This window comes from Mustela nigripes, chromosome 16 (assembly GCF_022355385.1).
Source record: "Mustela nigripes isolate SB6536 chromosome 16, MUSNIG.SB6536, whole genome shotgun sequence".
NCBI classification, from domain to species: Eukaryota; Metazoa; Chordata; class Mammalia; order Carnivora; family Mustelidae; genus Mustela; species Mustela nigripes.
Window position 1 is genome coordinate 42,717,012 of NC_081572.1, and position 23,074 is coordinate 42,740,085.

The 23,074-nt window shown below is 40.5% G+C and overlaps 1 protein-coding gene across 3 annotated transcripts in view; it reads right to left on the reverse strand.

The window, feature by feature from the left end:
• SSH2 (slingshot protein phosphatase 2) overlaps positions 1-23,074 on the reverse strand; it is a 251,232-nt gene that overhangs the window by 11,682 nt on the left and 216,476 nt on the right. For all 3 annotated transcript variants that reach the window (XM_059380665.1, XM_059380663.1, XM_059380664.1), the window contains 3 exons: positions 15,023-15,069; positions 10,728-10,874; positions 7,049-7,249 (listed from right to left, as the gene is read on the reverse strand). In XM_059380665.1, the coding sequence (XP_059236648.1) occupies positions 7,049-7,249; positions 10,728-10,874; positions 15,023-15,069 (395 nt within the window). The remainder of the gene's footprint in view (positions 1-7,048; positions 7,250-10,727; positions 10,875-15,022; positions 15,070-23,074) is intronic.

A 23,074-nucleotide genomic window follows, 5' to 3' on the forward strand; every position in this document is an offset into this window, starting at 1 on the left:
GCCTTAATCCTAGGACCCTGAGATCATGATCTGAGCCGAAGGCAGATGTTTAACCCACTGAGCCACCCAGGCGCCCATGGAGAAAAGTTCTGATGGGATGAGATTTCATTTCAAACCATATAACAAGGGAGCACATTTCCCAAAGCCCTAGCCAAAAAGAAAAATGTGGCCCTGTGGCTGGTCAGATCAGGTACCCAGGAAACAGGTCCCTAGATGTGGCACTTAGGGGTGTGGTTTCCACGACTCACAAGCTGATGAAGAATCACCTAACTGCAGAGTGTAATGGGAAATGGCCCAAAACAATTTACCGCAGGCTCAGGGCCACGCCTGCCTGTGAATCTCTGCCGAGTCATGTGCCTGCACTAATGTGAACCCCTGTTTGTTCTCAAACTCTGCACCTGCTCTCAGCTCCCCCTTGTCTGTCTACTGTTTGGGTGGGGCTCTCTCTGACTCAGGCCTGCTCGGCAGAAGGGAGCTTTTCCGGGTAGGGAACAGGTCATTCTGTTTATGAAGACAAGCTATAAACAATAGCTGGGAGGAAGGTAGAGTTTTCACCCTTTCCAAGCTGCATGAACTCCAGCCACCCCTAGGAGGAGACAACATATCACACATCCCAAACGAGTGAGTGACTGTGGGGAGGGGCAAACTGAATGGTTGCATAGGTGGGGCCTGAACCATACCCAGTGATCAACCCCAGGCCACGTGCTTCCCTTTAAAGTTTCTTTTATAACTAGATACTCTTGTTTCCTGACCTACATGTGGCTGTGTTCTCCAGTTTCTAACCCTCACCTATCATGAGGATGTTCAGACCTGCACCAACTCCTCTCAGCCCCCAAGGCAAGACAATTCCTGTGATGCAAACGACTGGGAAGACATCTCAGGGAGTAGCTGTTCTCACCCTTCTAAAAATGTAAAAGAACAGCTTTTCTTACCAGTCAAGAGGCAAATGGGACTTTTCATGATCCCAAGAACCTTCCAAAATATCATTTTTTAAAAACTGCCTGCAAATCACTAATCCATTAGGAGGGAATGAAAACGAAATTATGCTAACAGGTAACAACAGTGTATGTTTCAGAGGAAGTGGCTGCCATTACAGCTCCTTTGCCCAGCAGGGATTTCCTTCTCTTCCTGGGGGAGATAATCATCAGAAAATATTAGGTCAGGGCTCGGAATTAAACTGACACCTACTTGTAGAGAGAAAGAAAAATCCCAATCTAAAGACAGGTCTGATTCTGTTGCCTCTTTCGTTTTTGCAGCCAGAGCGGCATAAGGGAGAGGGGTAGGCAGCTAGCTCGTCCATAGAATCAAGACACTCATTACTGTGGCCTTGGACCTCTGACGCACTGCTTCTCCAGGTGCCCCTTCCTGCTCTCCCTCTCCCTCCTCCTAAATCAGAGGTTTTAGTAAACTCTGTCCTAAATTTTGTGCTTATCATCTTTCTTCATAACGTCATCACCATTTTGTTCTTAATATACTGTTTGGTTTTGCATGTTGTGAACTTATATAAATAAAATCATACTCTATGTATATATTTGTCTACAACTGCCTTTTGCCTACACTGTTTTAAAGATTCATCAATATGTGCAGCTGTAATTTCAGAGTGTGATGAATATACCACAGTTTATTTACCCATCCTGTTGATGAACAGGCCTGGCTACGATGAACAGCACTGCCAAGGACATTCTTGCACTTGGTAGATACTCTGGTCTCTAAAAGATGTTATATACAGGAGTGGAAAAGGTGGGTCACAGGGTACATGTACATCATCAATTTTACCCATAACACCAAACTGTTTTCCAGGGCGGCTTTTCCCCACGTCAGTTTAGCCTGATGCTCTGTCAGGGATGGATGTAAGACACTGGATCATATTTATTATTTTAAACTGTGAATGTTTAAAGTCAACTGACTCCCTCCCCCTATTTCAGGTAGGCATCAAGTAAACAAGTTGCCAAAAAGAATTTCAGAGTTGGTTTGTGGCCTGGGTGATCCAAAGTCGTCTCAGGTTCTTTCCTCCCTTGAGCGAACTCAGACCTGATATTGGCCTTTTACTTCATAAATGAACAAGAAGGAAATCTAAATGACACATGATATCCCATCCTGCCTCCAATTTGCTTTCTTTCTCCTTGTTATATGCTTGGTAAGGCACCACCTTTGTCTGAGAAAGTTACATAGAGGAAAATACTGCTAAAAATGGAGTATCAGTTATATAGTAAAATCAGACTGCTTACACTACTATGTCTTAGGACATTAGACAGCTGGAAGAAAGGAGAAGAAAGAAAAAGCAACAACTGAGCATCCCAAGAACCTTCCAAAATATCAAAATATCCAAAATATCACGTGTTGTCCATGGTCCCTATGGGCTTTAAAATTATTTCAATGAAGAGCCATTAATCTCAATTACGATGCGGATTCATTATCAGGTTCCCTCCTGCTGGTTGACCACTGTATACCAGTGAACCAGACTTGGATGTCTCCACCAGCAAAGCAGGGGAGTGTAACAGACACCTCTGACTCCTCTGGCCCTAGGGACAGGGGTGTGCAAAGAATCAAAACTGACACCACCCAGTGTTTCTTCTCTGCCCCTTGTACATTGGAACCTAGTATCACTGACACATGGTCCAGCTTGCAAATGCCTGAAATCTGAACTTGTCTAATGGAACAAAAATCTGCCAGATACCTGCATGATCAGAGAACAGAATAACAAACATGGCTGTTGGGAGTTTAATGGAGGGTTTCAACACACACACACACACACACACACAAACACACACCCCCTCTTCCTATCTCACTCCCACCCCCAGCTATAAAAACATAAAAAATAAAATTAGATATGAATAGTATCAGTGGGTTTATGGTACCCTCCTTTTAGGCCCAAAGGGTTATATTAAATATTAGCCTTCCCTGGGCTCTTAAAGACATACTGAACTATGCAAAAAGTCCCTTGCATTTCAGACAGGTGGTCACTATTTGGCCCACAGCCTTGCATTCTGATTAAGAGACTGTAACCAGGGGCGCCTGGGTGGCTCAGGGGGTTAAAGCCTCTGCTTTTGGCTCGGGTCATGATCTCAGGGTCCTGGGATCGAGCCCCACATTGGGCTCTCTGCTCAGCAGGGAGCCTGCTTCCCCTACTCTCTCTCTGCTTGCCTCTCTGCCTACTTGTGATCTGTCTGTCAAATAAATAAATAAAATCTTAAAAAAAAAAAAAAGAGACTGTAACCAATTCATAAATCACTTACAGAGGCCCGGTATCACTTTGGTAGACTCCTATTCTACCAAGACGTCAAAGCCCCAAGCTAATAACTTACTCTCAGAGGGCTGCCACCTCAAGTTAAGTACCCAGTGCCACTAGACAACCATGGGGGCTAAAGAGTGCTAGGATCAGGCTCTATCTTTTTGGGAGAACCAGCACATGGTTCCTGGCATACAAGATCGAAGTACCTCCACAGGAAATGGATTTCTTTGCAAACAGAATGAGTGGGATTTTTCTAAGGACTTTCTTCTCCTGGTTACCTAAGCTGTAGAGCTTCCGACAGTTCCAGAAGTCTGGGGCTTCCCTGTTTTTGCTTTTCTGAGCAGGCAGACCCTGGAGTAGTGCTCTAGGGCTGGGCAAGAATCTGCTGGGCCCAGTCCACTTGGCAGCTAGTTTGGCAATGGCCTACAAGTCTGTTTCTTAAAACGAAAACATCGGAGACTGCAGACCCTAATGATTGTATACACAGCAGGCACTCCCACTCTTTCTCCTAACTGGCAGAGACTTGATTTGATTTGGGTATTCACTGTTTCATGGGAGCCCCGGGAGGAGACAGTCTGGAGGGAGGAGGGTAAAGGCAGGCCACTTCTTCCCCTAGCTTTCTCCCCACAGGGTCACTTCAGGCTGACTGAATTCCTTGACTGAAGGTTATTTCTCCTCTCTGAAGTGGGCTCTTTCTCCTGGAATCTCCTTCTAGGCTCTAGGAGCTGGCTCCCTCTGGACCTCGCAGCTATTAGCGAACAGCTCTTGCTGATACAAGTTCCTTGATTCTACTACAATCCCACATCTTTGTAAAGCCCTCCTCAAATCATCCTAATCCAAGTATGCTGCTTCTTGCTGAGATCCCGATCAATGGAGGTATTCTATTACTTGCACTTGAAAGCAGCCTAAGCAATATCCCTAGCACTAGATTCTAGTTCTTAACATCCAGGAAAAACACAGTACAGGAAATTCCAGGACCACTTCCTATTCTAGTTTCTAATGGAGTTAGTGTGCCCGAGGGTGGTGGAAGGCAGTGGTTGGAGGAAGGAGGAGGGAATAGGTGGCACATGCAGGTGTGTGTTTCTGGGTGGCCCTGGAGAAAGAAGATGATGAGAACCACATCAGAATAACCCTTACCAGTATACAGTGTTCACTGTTTTTTTATAATCCTGAGGATCAAGAGGTATATGCAGGTTCCTCTGACTGAGCCAGCCAGGTGCCCTTGTAGTATACATTTATTTATACACATTTTTATTTAAAATAACCCTGTGACATAGGGTTCTTTAAAAATCTTTTTAAAATTTAAATTCAATTTAGTTAACATACAGTATATTACCAGTTTCAGTGTGACCTAGGGCTCTTGATTTTCAAATTACAAATGGGGTCAGGTAAGGATCAGAACTGTGAAGTAACTCCTCAAAGTTGCAGCAAGAGGATGAACCAGAGATGGAAACCAGATCTATGGACTCCAATTCTGTGGTTTTTCTCATTCCCCAGGGCTTGCTCCTCCCTCCATGAATCAAGCCCAGGAAGGCAGGATAGAACCAAAAGGGAAAGGAAGAGGCAGCGTGATTTGTGGGTTATGCTGCCCTTCTTATTCTCATCTACGATTTTTCTGAAGTTCCTTTAACATCTAAGAAAAACCACATACTCTAAAAAAACCCAAACCAACAGCTTGCAGTAGCCTGAGATTCCAGAATAAATACTGAAATTGGCAGGACACATAGTATCCTTGCTCTCAATGGGTCACGTGAGGATACTGCCTAACATCCGTCATGTGTGTGCCTGGGAACATACAATATTTATGTCTCATCCGACCCTCACATGCCTCTTTCTTGTGCCAAAAAGAACCGCCGTGTCCTACCTTCTGATCTAATCTAAAAATGTCATCAAAATCTGGCCCCAAAGACCTCTAAATTCTTTCTCAGTGCGGGAGACTTGAGTGAGTATCCTCCCTGCCTCCTAAAAGAATGGCTCAGATGAAATCATGCCAAGTACTGAGTAAACGGGAGGGCTTTTTTTTTTTTTTTTTTTTTTTAGTGGAAACCATAATGCTATGCTGTGGCCACATTTTCCTCAGACTTTGGGGGTGGGAGGGTGGTCCCTCTGCCTCTGCCTGGATAGGCTGGAAGGCTATTTAACATTTTGTTCAGGGGAAACACAGCCCAGATTCAAGAGTCAAGACCAAGTCATAAGACTCACTGGAGTCAAACTCTGGCACCAGTCCCAACCGCTTCTAGGCAGCTGTGCCTTCATCTGAACAAAACCACCTAGAACATGCACACATGAAAAAAATCAAAGCAAAATCTAGACTCCACAGAACTTCAGCATCTGGTATCTCAGGAAACTGACCCTTAAACCCAGTTTAATATGCAAATCTCTTTCCTTGAGAGCAGTTGAAAGTGGCTTTCACCACCACCAAGGTAAAATAATAAACAATTAATTACTCATTTTATAACCAATTACCAAGGTTATATTATATTATATTATGCTGAAATGAGTAGTTCTTATTGATACAGAAAGATGTTCAAGATCTAGTATTGGGTAGACAGAGAAAGAAAAATACTGAATGGTATCACTTATATGTGTAATCTAAAAAAGCCACACTCAGAGACATAGAGAATAAAGTGGTGGTTACTAGGGGATAGAGGATGGGGGAAATGGGGAGATGTTGGTCAAAGGGTATAAACTTCTAGTTATAAGATTAGTAAGTTCTGGGATCTAATGGAAGATGGAGATTATAGTTCATAATATTATATCATGTACTTGAATGTTGCTAAGAGAGATCCTGAATATTTTCACCATGAAAAAACTAACAGCGTGTGAAGGAATGGAGGCATTAGCTAATGCCGTGGTGATAATCATCTGCGATATATAAATGCATCAAATCAACACACTGGACACCTTCAATTTACACAATGTTATATGATAATTCTATCTCAGTAAAGCTGGGTGGGGGCGGGGGGAAGGATGGTTAAGTGAGGGCTAACTGCAGTGTAACTGTTCAATATACATTGCTATAGTTAAAAAAAAAAAAAAAGGAAGACCAGTTACTAGGTGAAAAGGTGGGCTGAACAATAGCTTTTGTGAGAAAATAACCATCAATATATATGGTAAGAGTCAGACCTGGAGAAACATGAAAGATAATGTTGAATACTGTCTGTGGTACTGAATTTATAAATGACTTTTCTGTGTTCTCTGCATTTCTGTAAAGCATATATATATATGTGTGTGTGTATGTGTGTGTATCCAGATTAAAAGATTTTTAAAAGGAGAAGAAGAGAGTTATTTTCAGGAAGTGCCTTCATAGCCCAAATTTGATTTTTCACATGACCAAAATTTTGGAGAAGGCTCACTGAAACCAAGAACTGATAAAAAATAATGACTAAAACAGCACCCAGTACTTAAACTTTTTTTTTCTTTTGAAGAATGGGATTAAAAAAATTTCTAAGAACTTCATCTATGCTTAGCATTACTTTGGGAGCAGTAAGTATCCATTTTGATAAGGCAGCGGTGTCTGGCCTTAGAAGATGTTGGGAAATGTTTCTGATAATCAGTACCTACTTGAGAATTAAAGTAAGAAAACAGTATTTCCACCTTTTAGTTTAAATGTCTTTAGTTTAAATGCTTGTTCTTCCGTACTATTCTTAAATGCCTGCACTTATTTTTGAAAAAACTGGACTGACAGAGGTTTCAACTTTCAAAATGTTCACACATCCAAATTAGGCTGAGAGCTAGCTGCAGGGAAGGACATTTTATCTTGCCCCAGGGAGCATAATGCAGAGAAAATCTGGGAAAGTCACTGAAGGGACTCACCTTGCCAGCAAGATCCCCTGGTACTCTTCCAGTTGTCTCATGAAGCTGGGGTTGGGCTTGGTCACTGTTCGCCTTTCCTTCACGTAGTCATAGGCCCGGTCCAGATTCCAGCCATATTCCTTCATTGCATAGGCAATCACAGTGGAGGCTGAGCGACTCACCCCCATTTTGCAGTGCACAAGGCATTTAGATCCATGTTTCCTACATTGGGGGATTGAGATAAGGAGGAAAAAGCACAAGAGTGAGTACATTTTAAAAGTTAGGTTCTAAATGTGCCCAGGTCTCCTCTCGCCCTTCCATTTTCTTGCAAACCATCCCACCTTAGGGTACTTATATATTATCTATCGTCAAATGTGCAGGGAGGGTAGGCAACCCTGGCGTACTCAAACAATATTCAGTGTTGGTGTTAATCTTTTTAAATTCCTTCAGCAAACATTTACCAGATAATCACTGTATGTAAGACAATGTGCAAAGTACTGGGAGGCAAAGAAAAGTAAATGTTCCCTAAATGGTAGGGTTCAGGGGGAGAAAGATAATTAGAATGTAAAATGGTAAATGCAATGAGTGTGAAGGGGAGAATTTTCAGGTTAGAGACGGGACCCCATTTTGCGTGTCTGGAGGCTAGTGCCTTTACAGTTCCAGGGGCATGTTTTAAGGCTGGCGCACCCTTGAGTTACAAGTGTGATGGTGATTCATCTGCTTTATCCAAATGTTCTGAATTGCTTCCAGTTCAAGTTCCAGTAAGGGTTCTGTCCCTGGAGAAGAGTACAAACCAAATGAAACGAACCCTCCTCTTTACTCAGATGTAGCCCTTGCTATCACTTTTCACAACACCGCCACCATGTTCTGTCTGGGGACTGGCTAGACAATCTGTGGAGTTGGATGGGACCATGTGATGCACCACATGGCTTTCTCAGTGAGGAGGATGGAATGAATCACTACCTGTTGTTGTTTTAATGGGGCAGAAGAAAGAGAAAGCAAAGTTACCATAAAGTAACTGTAAAAAAACAAACAAAACCGTGTGGTCTCAAGATGCCAGAGCTCCTTACTTTGGATATGAACATTACGCAGTCCTGCTATGCTAACTCTGCTAATAACACAGTGTCTGGCACAAAGTAAGCCTTCAAATATTTACTAAATGTATGAATGAACTTATGGATCTGCTGTTAGGTCGTCGGCTGGAAGCAGAAATATCTCAAAATCTGGAAAAAAGAACGGTTACTCTTTTCACTAGTGTATCTGGGCTAAAAATCCTTCCCATGTGGCTATTCTAATAAATAAAAAAAAAATGTACATCAGCCTAATAGGGAAAACCTACTCATTCACTCACTCACTGTATTACAGTAAACAAGCTTCCTTCCGGAGGCTTATAACACTTCTGCTGGAGACAGACACACACGAAAGAGTTAAGTACAATGCAAGGAAGGCATGAGGTTATGTGCCAAAATGATAGGAATGAGGTTATGTGCCAGATAAGTGATAGGAATTCAGAGAATGATCTGCAATAACCAAAACAGTCTCAAAGGAAGGTAAGATTAACTTCCTACCCATGATTTAGATATGAAATTCTGGAGTCTTTAGGTTGGTGCAGGTGTGCGTCTCTGTGTGCTTACTGATTACAAATGACTAGGACATTTTCATTTTGTTTATGGCACCACAGGGTTTTCATTTAGACTACAGGGCAGAGTGCCTCAGATATAAGTTCAGACATGTGCTCTATATTTCCCCATCAAGCTCCGACTTCAAATTTCAGGTCTATATCTGCAGGCATGGAAGGTGCTCAAAGTTGGACAATTTTAAGAACCATACAGTTATGAAATCCACCCCCATAAAAGCATTTCTTCATTTTGAATGGGGCTTTTTCACTGGATGGCTTCTAACTCACATACTGAAGGATCTGAAGTCAGTTTGGAAAATCCGATTTCGTCTTCAGTTTCAGCCACGCACCCTCAACCCCTCTGGCCCTTTCCCATGCTAGGTTGTCTAGATTAAGCCTGGTATCCCTTCAGGAATCCTAAACCCACCCATCTGTAGGTCGAGTCTGGAATTCAGGGCCCTGATCAGGAGGAAACACGTGAGGTGCCTGGGGTGCCATTTAAGGAGGTGGTCCCTCTCAGACGCTGACCTACACTTGCATGAGCCCAAGCAGGAGCCCGACTGCCCACTCACGTGTACCCCACACGCCTCACATATCTCACCTCAGGGCTGAAACTGGCCTTTCCTTTCACTGGGACTGGGGCCTCACCTGAACTCTAGCCTCTTTGGATGTGATCCTCACCACTTGCTCAGTCTTTTCCAGTCTCCCTTCCTTAAGGAACTAGTCTATTCCTAAATACCGGATGGACTCGGAAATAAGACATGATCTTAGGTTCAAGTCCTATCTTCACCACTTGTTCCCTAACTTCTCTGAACCTCGTCTCCATAGTCTGTCCCCATCTGTACAAAAGGATGATGGTATATGTCTCTCTGGGTTCTAGAAAATATTACATGAGAGGATAAAGTGTAAAGTACCTGGCACATAGTAAGCATGCCATGAGTGGTATTACTGAGAACCATTTAGTAATAGGCTTCAAGACTATAAAACACTCTTCCAGGTGCTAGCTAGGGACTGAGTGTATGGGTTCAAAGCTAGTGCAGGAGGATTCAGGGTAACTAAGAGGAAGAACTTCTTGACTATGGAGGTTCTGCAGAAAGACATGGAATCACCACTGTAGGAGGACTTTAAAAATGAGAAGCGCTTCTCGGGGCGCCTGGGTGGCTCAGTGGGTTAAAGCCTCTGCCTTCGGCTCAGGTCATGATCCCAGGGTCCTGGGATCGGGCCCCACGTTGGGCTCTCTGCTCAGTGGGGAGCCTGCTTCCCTTCCTCTCTCTGCCTGCCTCTCTGCCTACTTGTAATCTCTGCCTGTCAAATAAATAAAAATAAAATTTAAAAAAAAAAAAAAAAAAAAGAAGCGCTTCTCATCTATCAGGGATGATTTGAACGTGGTCCCATCAAAGGGGCAGCGTGGCCAACATGCTCATTTATGGTTCCATCTATTGAAGGAATATATAGGATTGGCAAGGAAATCCCCAGGGACTTAAAAAAACAAAACAAAACAGCGTTGACATACTAATACTAATTAACACTAAACATTACATTAATACTATTAGTTTCACTAAAAGGACCAATTAATTTAAAGATGACATGAACAGAACGGCCAGAGGAAAATTTCACTGTTCCCCATAAGGGTAAAGGAGAAGAATGAAAAAGGAGTTCCAAGACTAAGTTTTTCTTAGTCTTTCCTTCAGAAAGGAGGACTCAGTATCCCACCCACCTGGAGTCATCTCTGTTCTCTAGCTTTCCCACATCTCTTTTGGCAACTCAGACCTTCCTTCAGAACATCTTCCTTCTCTCACTCCTACTGCATTTGCAGCATCTTCCATTTGCCCTACCTATCTCGGGATCAGTGGGAACGAATAGTCAACAGGAGATTATCTTCGTCCAGGGGATTCATCTACTTACAGAGAGTATGGAATCACCGGTCAAATTCTCCCCAGGATGAAGGAACCTCAGTCTCCTTTTTTTGTTTAATTCCTTCTCCAGAGTACAGACAGTAAGCTGTCTATAGCTCGCAGGACCCAGCCATGTGTGGTGCAGGGGGTACATAGGTCAGAGCATGTATGTGGGACCATTACTCACTTTGCTTTAGAGATGAATTTGTAAGTGTCATTCCAGTAAGCCAGTAGATCTGTTGCTTCTTCATCATATACTCGGATGTTATGATACTCAAAGACTCCTGGGAAGAAGTTATCTATCTCTCGAGTGACATTCAGGATATACCGCACCCTGCAAGGGGACCAAGGGAGAATGTGCGCTTTACTACTCAGGCTAAATCCAATACCAGCACTGTTCTTACTTATAGTTGACTTCTTAGGTTGAAATTGAATACTAAAATATTGAAGAAAGCTAAAAAACAAAGAAGCTATATACTGATTTGGTACAGAAACCATATAATACAGAATCCAGGACATACCTGGGCACAAACGAATTACTGGGAGAAAAGCTGTCTACCAAGTTCAATATCTAAATTCCATTCTCAGTTTATGTACAGTTACACAGTCTCATCTTTGATAGTCTTTTGAAAATATGCCTTGTATTTTACTTCAAAGAATCAACCTAAGGTCCAGGATCTGACAATTTCTCTTTAGTCAATAAAATTACCAGAAACTTAATTTATTCTTTGGAAGTCATTTGTATTAAATCAGACTATTAACGTCTACCTCAAAAGAAACAAAAAGCAACAAAAGAGGGAAGGGGAATATTTCCTCCTCTCTTTCTAAATGCTAGATTTTGCTCTGTTACTCTCTGTAAACTATAAGAAAGGCGAAAGAGACCAGGACTGGGAGGGTCAGAGTTAAGTTGGACCTAAAATTCTCTTAAGTCTCTAGGCTGCAGTTCTGGCTGTCACAGCAGATGTGACTGAGAGTTCTCGCATAACCCAGAGGCTTATAGAGAAGGCTTTCTGTATCACAAATATCTTCTGCTGTCTCTCTCACTGTACAATTACAGTAAATGCTTAGGCTTAATTTGCCAAATGGTTATCTTTTCTCAGTGCTGTGTGGATTTGGATGTCACTAGAGTTTACTCCAACAACACAACATGGACTCATTTATTTTGCTCTGCAGAAGCTGCTTCCTTTGTGGAACTACACATAGGGATCTTACAAACCCAGTCTCTGAAGTCAGAGAAATGACTACAGAAAGGGAGAGTCAGAGTTGATCCATCTTGTGGTTAAGGTCAAGAGACCAAAATTTTTCTGAAACATGATTTGAATGTTTTAACTTTGCATCAAAGTCCATTACTAGATAGGATTTTTTTTTTTCTTTTTAATTTAAAAAGCAAGCACATGCAATTGTGGAAAACAGTACATGGAGTAACTCTATGACCCAGAATATTCCTCTCCTAGGTATAAACCCAAGAGAAATGAAAAATAAATTTACTCCCAAATTTGTACATGAATGGTTACAGCAGTAATCATAATAGCTAGAAAGTGGAAACAACTCAAATGTCCACCAGCTGATGAATGAATAAATAAAAAGTGTTATTTCCAAACAAAATAACATTATTTGACAATTAAAAAAAAAGGAATGAAGTAATAACACATGCTACAACATTGATAAACCTTGAAAATATAAAGTAAAAGAAACTCTTCTTAAAAGTGCACATATTATATAATTCCATTTAAATGAAATGTCTGGAATAGGAAAATCTATAGATACAGGAAACATATTAGTAGTTTCTAGAAGCTGGGGAAGAAGGGAAATGGGGGTGACTCTGAAAGGGTATAGAACTTTCTTTTTGGCTGAAAAAATGTTCTAATTAATTATTGCACAATTCTCTAAAAATAATAAATATCATTAAAGTGTACATTTGAAGTGGGTGAAATATATGTGAATTATATCTCAATAAAACTGTCAAAAGGAAAGCACACTTCTCTTAATTAAAATAAAAATGAATAACCTCCCACCTCTAATCTCATACTGCACTAATGAATTATGATAGAACAAGGCTTCCCAATCCTATTCATTAGAGAACCATAAGGCAGTCACTACCAATTGAAATTAGCATTCCTTTGAATAAATAAAGAAGATATGGCCCATATATACAATGGAGTATCATGCCTCCATCAGAAAGGATGAATACCCAACTTTTGTATCAACGTGGATGGGACTGGAGGAGATTATACTGAGTGAAATAAGTCAAGCAGAGAGAGTCAATTATCATATGGTTTCTCTTATTTGTGGAACATAAGGAATGACACGGAGGACATTGGAAGAAGGAGAAGTGAGTTGGGGGAAATCGGATGGGGAGATGAACCAGGAGAGACTGTGGACTCTGAGAAACAAACTGAGGGTTTTGGAGGGGAGAGGGGTTGGGGGATGGGTGAGCCTGGTGGTGCGCATTAAGGAGGGCACGGATTGCATGGAGCATTGGGTGTGGTGCATAAACAATGAATCTTGGAACACTGAAAAAATAAAATAAAATTTAAAAAAATTAGCACGCCTTGAAACTTCTTTGACATCTCTATATGAAGTGGCACTTTACTTGGGGTTCTGAAGTTAGTAGATGGGGTGAAAATGGCCTTATTGCCAAAATTAGACCTGAAAATCCCAAAATCATCCCCTAAATCCAAAAGGGGTAGTATACATGTTTTGTAACCGTAATTCTTAATCCACAAGATTTTAAGAACCAGTGAATTTATGAAACAAGATCTAAGTAGATGTCTGACCATCTACCTATACTGTCTTTTAAGATAAATACATCTGTGTTTTATAATTTAGCATTATAAATAGTAAGTGAGATGAACATGTATCATCTCCAGCAGGGTGTGTGTGTGTTATAAGTCAAAGTATATATGTGCATAATGTAATTTCAATACATTTGGCAAGAACTGGCTGTATCAAAGCTCAGATTTCATGTTAAACACTGTATCTACATGCTAGTTTCTGGCAAGTTACGGTCAATTTTTCTATTGTCCCTTCACATTTACTGAGTACCCTCTTGGTATAAAGCTTTGAGCTAAGTAGATATATGTTTTACGTAAAACCAAGATACAGTCTCTATTTTCAAGAACTCTATAGACTCAATCCTAATCAATTTAAAGCTTCCAAGTTCTATTTATTTTCACATCTTAAATTAAGTAACCAGATTCACTCCCAACTTCTCCCCACCCAAGAACTCTTTGTATAAATCTCTGGCTTAAGTCTTGTTCCAGGTTCATTTTAGCAATTATGACATACCTTTCTTTCGAAGGAAAAGTAGCGAGTATGCAACTAATTACGCTAAAGATAACCAGAAGGCTGGCTTATAGCTGGGAAAACAGGCGGCCAGGAACTAGCCATCCCTACTTCTGGGTGTCAGTAAGTCTTATCGCTGGGCACCTAAGAGTTAGCATGGCCAAGTTCAATGAAAAATTTAGACATTAGCTAAGAAGTCAAAAGGGAAGAGGAATGGCAGCTTTTTGCTTGCTGAATGTCGATGGTGTTCTCAATAGCTACAATCAAACTCAATAACCATGCTGCTTAGGGGCACATTTCTTAATACAAAGTAGGTATTCTTGTTCAATTTCAGAAGCTTGTCCATTTTACATTTATAACCTACTTAGATTTCAAGCACCTTACTAAAAAAGGATGCAGACTGAGTCTTATTTTTCTTTGGGTCCCTAGTATCTAGCACTGGACCTGGCCCACAGAAGATGGTCAATAAATGTTGAGGGAAGAGCTGTGAACCCGACATATGCAGAGCTGTGTACTCTTACAAGGAAATAGGAACCAAAGGCAAAACTGTGGAGGCAGTAAAAAGATCAGTGGTTGCCAGGGGTGGGGGTGGGAATAAATAGGCAGAACACAGGATTTTTAAGACCGTGAAAATACTCTGTATGATACCATAATGATGGATGCATGATACTACACATTTGTCCAAAGCCACAGAATGTACAATACCAACAGTGAACTGTAATGTAAATATGGACTTTGCATGATTACAACGTGCGTATCAGTGTAGGGTCATCAGTTCTAACAAATGCACCACTCTGGCAGGGACAATGATAATAGGGGAGGCTATGCATGTGTGGGGGCAGAGGTATATGGGAAATCTCTGTACCTTCTGCTCAATTTTACTGTGCACCTTAAATTGTTCTAAAAACAAACAAAAGTAACCAATAACTACATTTGTTTTAAAGAGCAGGAAAGGCATGCACATTTATTTTGGAAAGCCTTTCCTCTGAAACAGTGCTCTTTCTGGGACGTGTGTGGGGGAGGATGGAACAGTGGGAGAATGGCCACTTAACTTTTTATTAGATTACACCTGATTAGAATCAAATGGAAGCAACTCTTAGGCTGAAAGTTACTCACCGACACCTATGTGACAGGAAAAAGTAAAAAAGAACAGTGATTTATAACAGGGGGATAAAAGCAATTGCGATGTGTGCTTACCCTCGGTTCTGTAAATCCTCTAGATTAGAGGCATTCCATTCTGAGCCCTGTGAAACAACAACAACAACAACGGAAAACAAGGTTAGGGAGTATTAGCAAATGAACAAAATACAATACTCAAACAGGAGTCCTATAAGGGAATAAGCAGAACCAACAACATCTATCATGGTTCCCTTCTATAGGTCCAGTACTTTATACATGACCACATTTAGTTTTCACAAATGATAGGGCAAAAAAGTGAGCTTCATTTTTACAGATCAGAAAACCAGCCCTCATATAATTCAAATAATTTCTGCTCAAGATCACATGCTGGAAAGGTGTCTCCCCCAGGTTATGCACTCTCTCTCAAATAAACAAATAAAAATCTTAAAAAATCATACTTTGCATTTAGTTGCTATGTCTCTTTCTTCCTTCCTTCTTTGTTTTTTTTTTTTTTTTAAGATTTTATTTATTTATTTGACAGACAGAGATTACAAGTAGGCAGAGAGGTAGGCAGAGAGAGAGGGGGAAGCAGGCTCCCCGCTGAGCCAAGAGCCCAATGCAGGGCTCGATCCTAGGACCCTGGGACCATGACCTGAGCCAAAGGCAGAGGCTTTAACCCACTGAGCCACCCACTGAGCCACCCAGGTGCCCTGCCATGTCTCTTTCTCATTCAATCTGGTCTTAGACAGTTTACTCCAACTTTATTTATTTTGGTTTTCATGATATTGACATTTTTGTAGACTACAGGTTTGTAATCTTGGAGAACTCCTCACAATCTGGATTTGTCTGATTTGTTTCCTGATAATTAGATTCAGATCAAAATTCTTGTCAAGAATAATATAATGCTGGTATTGTGTACTTCCTATGGCATCAAATCTTGAGGCACATAACGTCCGTTTGTCACATTGTTTGCTAGGTTGAACCTGAATTCTTGGTAACCTTTGTATCTGCCACATCCCACTACTATACTGTAAAGGTTTTTTAAATAAGTAATTAGTAATCTTTAGGTATTAGTGATCTTTAAAGTCAGGTGAATATCTTGTTTCACAAAAATCTTTTACCCTATGGTTTTAGCATTAACTGCTGACCTTGTCCAAAAAATTTATCTTACTGGATGTTGACAAAATTGTGGTTTTCTAATTCTATTATTCCTTCTGCATGGGAGCTGGCATTCTTCTTTGTAAAAGAGAGTTTCACCTAGTCATTCCTTACACTCTGAATGCCACTATGCATTCTTGAATTCTTTTTGTATTTAGAATGTTATACAATCCAACACCATTTTTTCCCCTGACACTCAAATTATCCTGAATTTGATCGGTGGGAATTCTCTTCAAGCAGGCAAGCTCTTTTTGATATGATCCTGCTAGTTTCTGAGTATTTGCTTGCTTTCTGGCATAAGAAGTCGTTCTAGATTTACTTTGTGAGTGGAATTAGTGATTTCTCCAAGGAGCCCTGGTTTCTTTTAACAAAGAATGATATTTTGCAATAAAAACCTGGACATTAATTAGATATGCTCATAAATATTGGGTGTTATTGCTTCTAAATTTCAGTGGACAGATCAGGAAATATTTAAAAAAAAATATTGAATTTACAGGAGTAACAGGTGGCTCAGTCAGTTGAGCACCCAATTCTTGGTCTCAGCTCAGTTCTTGACCTCAGGGTCACGAGTTTGAGCATCCCTCCTTGGGCTCCACGCTAGGTGTGCAGCCTACTTAAGAAAAAAAAAAAAAAATTGAGGGCACCCAGGTAGCTCAGTTGGTTAAGCAACTGCCTTCAGCTCAGGTCATGATTCCGGAGTCCCGGGATTGAGTCCCGCATCAGGCTCTTAGCTCCACAGGGAGTCTGCTTTTCCCTCTGACCTTCTCCTTGCTCATGTTCTCTCTCAAATAAATGAATGAAACCTTTAAAAAAAATTGGATTTATACTGGTACCTCCAATTCAAAGTTAACACCACAAGGTTCTCCCTTTCTTTCTTGCCCCTTTGTTACCTTTCACCTATTTCACAGTGATAACCTTGGTTTCCAATAACTCATTAACTCTATTTACAAAATAACTTCAACATTACTACACCAATATCATAGCCAAATACAATCTATTAAGTTCAAATTTTCTTTGCAGTTCTTTTCTCTTCCTATGAAGAGGTTCAATCAGAATATTATGCTCACAACTTATTTGAATTAATTTCCTTCTTTTTAAAATAATTATTTTATTTTTAAAATAATTTTTAAAAAAGATTTTATTTATTTACTTGAGAGAGGGCAAGAGCGAGAGACAGCACAGATGGAGAGAGAGAAGCAGACTCCTCACTTGAGCAGGGAGCCCCACGGAGGACCCAGGACAGAGAAATTACGACCTCTGGTGAAATCAAGACACTTAACCTACTGAAACACCCAGGCACCCCAAATTAATTTCCTTCTGTGAAGTTATCCAATTGCTATATATTTGGGTTCACTAGCTCCTGTTTGCATTCAACTTTAGGGTGTGTTTTTTCCATCTGATTTTGAATATGCCGAACTTTCATAAGATTGAAAGTCAAAAGTTTATTAAAAAGTAAACTTGAGGGTGCCTGGGTGGCTCAGTGGGTTAAACCGCTGCCTTCGGCTTGGGTCATGATCTCAGGGTCCTGGGATCGAGTCCCGCGTCAGGATCTCTGCTCGGCGGGAAGCCTGCTTCCTCCTCTCTCTCTCTCTCTCTGCCTACTTGTGATCTCTCTCTGTCAAATAAATAAATAAAATCTTAAAAAAAAAAAAAAGTAAACTTGAAGTCTCACTAAGTTCACTTCAATCTCTTTAATCTCCAAGGGTAACCATCTTCATTAGTTTCTGGCTTATTCTATCTATGTTCTATTTTGAAAAAAACAACATCAATAACAACAACAAATATATCCTTATTACCACTTCTTACATAAAAGTAGTATATTACAGGGCGCCTGGGTGGCTCAGTGGGTTAAGCCGCTGCCTTCGGCTCAGGTCACGATCTCAGGGTCCTGGGATCGAGTCCCATATCGGGCTCTCTGCTCGGCGGGGAGCCTGCTTCCCTCTCTCTCTCTCTGCCTGCCTCTCTCTCCATCTACTTGTGATCTCTCTCTGTCAAATAAATAAATAAAATCTTAAAAAAAAAAGTAGTATATTACAGATACTTTTATTCTTAACTTACTTCACTTTACAATTGTCCTCAGAACCACTCCATTATCACAGTTCACAGAGATCTTCCCTATTCTTTCTTACATTTATATAACACTTCATTGGATAGGATAGTGATAGAATAGTTTATTCAATTAGTATCCTATGAATGTTGTTTCAGTTTGTGGAAGTGAGGTTGCTGGGTGAAGGGCCAATGCATAGTTTTGTTAGACATTGCTAAATTCCCCTCCATAGAGGCTGAAACAATTCTGCATTCCCACCAACAATGTATGAGAGTGTCACTTTCCCCACAGCTTTGCCAACAAAATGTGTGGTTAAGCTTCTGAATTTTTGCCAATCTGTTAGGCATGAAATGTATGTCAGTGTAATTTCAATTTGCATTTCTCTTAAAAGTAAAAGTTAACAACTTTTCATTGCTTTAGGTCCATTTTTTTTTCCACTTAAAAAAAAAAGATTTTATTTATTTATTTGACAGAGAGACAGTGAGAGAGGGAACACAAGCAGGAGGAGTGGGAGAGGGAGAAGCAGGCCTTCTGCTAAGCAGGGAGTCTGATGCAGGGCTCAATCCCAGGACCCCGGGATCACGACCTAAGCTGAAGGCAAACGCTTAATGACTGAGCCACCCAGGTGCCCCTCAGGTCCATTTTCTATCTTTGGACTATCTGTTCATCTCTTTTGAAAAGGCAAACATTTAAAAGTAGGAATTTATCTATTTTAGAATTATGCATTAAATGGAATTTAGCATTAGAAGACTCAGGTTCAAGTCCCAACTGTAGGGCACTGGGCAAATTGCTTAACCTCTCTGTCTTTGCTCTCCTTACCTGTAAAATGGACATTCCTCCCACCCTAGTCCTATATACCTAAATGGGTACCTTCTCAAATCACAAATAGGAAGTTTTCCTGATCCTTTCAGCCATGTGAGAATACAAAGAAGTCTATGACCCAGAATATAGTCCTCACCTGACCATGCAGGCACCCTGATCTCAGATTTTAGCCTACAGAACTATGAGAAATAAGTTTGTTTATAAGTCCCCATCCCAACCCCCAACCCCCGCCCCCCCCCCCAAAATCCAGTTTCTCCCATATTAAAGTGCAAAAACCTTCTTTCTATCCTGAATTCTCTTCTAGATATTCTTTCTAGACATTTATTCCCTTCCCTTCCTATGATTCATAGAAATAAAATCTATTCCTTCCTCTGATTTCTCATTTCCCATATGTTTCAACTTACAGCTCTATGATTTCTGCCCTCATCACTCTTGCTAGTGTTACTAATGACCACTTCTAATTATCTAATCCAGGCGTCTTCCATGTCTTAGCCCCTGGCCTTCCATGAATATCTGTCTGATATGGTTCATTACTCTCTCCTTATAGAAACAGATCAGATTGGACAAGTATCTAGCCTCACGCCTGGCATAAAAAAAAGAGTCAACAAATGTTTATTGAATGAATGACCAAATAAGATCAGTAAATTAAGCACTCTGAGAACTGTAAATGTTATGTAAGCATTATCATCACAAGACAAGTGATACATTATTTAATTTGGCTATTGAACTGAGAGATACACATCAAGGATGCTATGAAGTTCCATTCAGGAAAAGGACAGTAACTGATGGGCAACTGATCTTTTCTACAGACCTGAGAGCTCAGCTGAGTTGCTTTCAAAAAAATAGGGAGGTTCTGAAGACTCTGTGCTTATTAACCTTTGAAAACAAGCTGCCACACCAAAGAAAGAGGTAAGAACTGTAAAGAACTTCAAGGAGACAGAAGCCAAGCAATAATGGTTGAGAGGCTAAATGGTAGCTAAGGAAATGTGACCACTTCACCTCTTAATTTAGAAGTCTAAATCCTCTGTGGAACTTTGTCCAGCTAGATGGAAATAACCCTTACATGATGGAATAAGTTCATGGTTTTCATCTACCTGTCCAGAGAAAATTCAACCTGACAATCTGAAATGGCACATACCCAGAAACAAAATAAATGAAAAGCTTTGGCTACTGACTCAGGGAAGTCCATATAACATGACTTGGACTGTGCTTGGGTTCAACCTGAAAGGAAGAACTGCAGTCAACGTGGTGTAATTACTTTTCTGCCCTCAATATAAATACTATGCATATTAGCCCCCTGGAGCCCTCCAAAGACTTTTTTTTCCCCCTCTCCATGCTTCTCAGGCTTACAATGACACAATTCCATGGGGTTTTTCACTATGTTCTATATAATTATGCAAAGCACATTCAAATCTTACTAAAGTATAAAATGAAATCTTGAGACTATAATACATTTTTAAGTAAGTTCATTTCCATCTTTCACTCTGGTTCCCCTACACTGTGCCATAGCCCAGAGGCCCGAGTGACTAATTTCTTTCTTTCTTTTTTAAATTTTTTATGTAGGCTCCATGCCCAATGTGGAGCTTGAACTCATGACCCTGAGATGAACAGTTGCATGCTCTACTGACAGAGCCAGTTAGGCACCCCCAAATGACTAATTTCTTTTCCAATATTATACTTAGAAATAGCCTTGTGAGGGTCCAATTGCTCCAAGCAAAAGAGAAGAGAGCACATTCATAGCAAATAAGAAGGACTGTATTCAGGTTCCGCTAGGATCAATATAACTCGATATAATCTCCAAGGGCCGGTGCCTTGTCCAAATCTTCTTCAACGTACCATACCTACAGCCACAATACTGTGAGTCACATTATGAAGGCAACCAGGCATAAGAGTTCTGTTAATTTTTCCTTCTGAGAAAAGTTCATGCTACACATCTCCAGCTGATGGACAAAATCATGAATAATTAAAATAGCCCATTTGATTTAAGTCTCATCTATTCACATATCCTTCATTTCTCTGCACCTACAGAAGTAACTACCAATTTGAGGCTTAATTTTTCTTTGAAAAGGAAACATTATTCTGTAATGTAAAAATATTAAAAAAGATGACCATCAGCAATAAAAATCGACTCGTTTTTATTCATGAACAAAATTACTGGCTGTGTCCAATATTCCTGTGTTTCCTAAGAAAGCTGCCTGCCTTTCAGCAAAGGGTCTCTGTTCACATTTGGCTTTTTCTCAGCCAAACTGGACAACCTCCAGGAGAACTGTTGATATTGAGACTTGGTTGGGCAAAGGCTTCCAGCTCAGAGAAGTGGTATACTCTTAAGGGTGTGGAAGAACTTCTTCTGGAAATACCCTGGCTCCCAACCAATCATTCCTCTCTTCTTGCTGCGGATTTTCTTTAAACTATGCTTTATACTTTTCTTCTCCATACCAGCTGGACACCTTTTTAAATAAACATCTCTGTGCACTGCACTGCAGAGCTGAGCATTCTTCTAAAGGGAGGGGAAAAATCCTGCTGCCTCCCTTCACACAATCTGCTTGCACTCCAGGCATGGCAGCTACGCACAAGATGAAATGACTTTGCAGAAAATTAACACCACTGCTTGCAGCTTGAATAAGACCTCTTCTTCCGTGTCAATTGCTAGGAAAGCCAGCAGAGCACAGACTCACAGAGGGAAGAGATAGGGGTTTGGATATAGGATATGGTGGTGCAAACAAAGGGGGAAGCCATTGATGAAGAAGTGTTCATGCACTCACTTTGTTGGATAAGAGTTAAATTTCAGAATTCTCCAGTTTGCAAGTTTTTCCCAAATAAGAAAAATATTCACAATGGAAAGAACATATCCATTCTCTAAAAAAGAGAATTATATCTGAAGTGGAGCAGGATTTCCCTTTTTCAAAAACATAGACACACATGTTAAAAAATTAAGACTGGAATATTATATAACAAAAGGTGTCTCTGTTTATCTCTTTTGCTGACGATTAAATGTTACTGTCTTTTGAAACTAAGCTTTCTACAATGAACATGAATTATTTTTGTAATAAATAACCCAACACAGAAGAATATGCCAAGAATCATGCTAAGTGAAATAGGTCAGAGAAAGAAAAATACCATTATCATTTCACTTATAGGTGAAATATAAAAAATCAACAAGTAAAACCGGACTCTATACAGAGAACAAATTGGTGGCTGCCAGAGGAAAGCTGGGTGGGGAGGATTAAGAGTTACAAGCTTCCAGGGGCGCCTGGGTGGCTCAGTGGGTTAAGCCGCTGCCTTCGGCTCAGGTCATGGTCTCAGGGTCCTGGGATCGAGTCCCACATCGGGTTCTCTGCTCAGCGGGGAGCTTGCTTCCCTCTCTCTCTCTGCCTGCCTCTCTGCCTCCTTGTGATCTCTGCCTGTCAAATAAATAAATAAATAAAATCTTAAAAAAAAAAAAAAAGAGTTACAAGCTTCCAGTCATAAAATTAGTAAATTACAGAGATGGAAGCATACAGGATAGGGAATATAGTCCATAATGTTGTGATAACATTGTATGCTGACAGATGGTGACTACACTTACTGTGGTGAGCACTGAGTAATGTATAAAATTGTTGAATCGTTATGTTGCACACCTGGAACTAATATAACATTGTATGTTAATTATGCTTCAATCAAAAAATAAATAGAAAGGAATGGACCTCATGTAGCTCACTAAAAAAATTAAATTGTCTAAGCTTTCTATAATGAACATGAATTATTTTTGTAATAAGTAAAAAAGCCAAGACAGAAGACTATGCCAACAATTATGAAATATTAGGATGGATATACTGGTACAAATACTCAAATTAATTTGTAGTTGATTAGAGACTTATCTGGGGAGAAGCGGACTATTTTTTCTGCTAAGAGTACCACTAAAAGGGGCGCCTGGGTGGCTCAGTGGGTTAAGCCGCTGCCTTCGGCTCAGGTCATGATCTCAGGGTCCTGGGATCGAGTCCCGCATCGGGCTCTTTGCTCAGCAGGGAGCCTGCTTCCTCCTCTCTCTCTCTCTACCTGCCTCTCTGTCTACTTGTGATCTCTCTCTGTCAAATAAATAAATAAAATCTTAAAAAAAAAAAAAA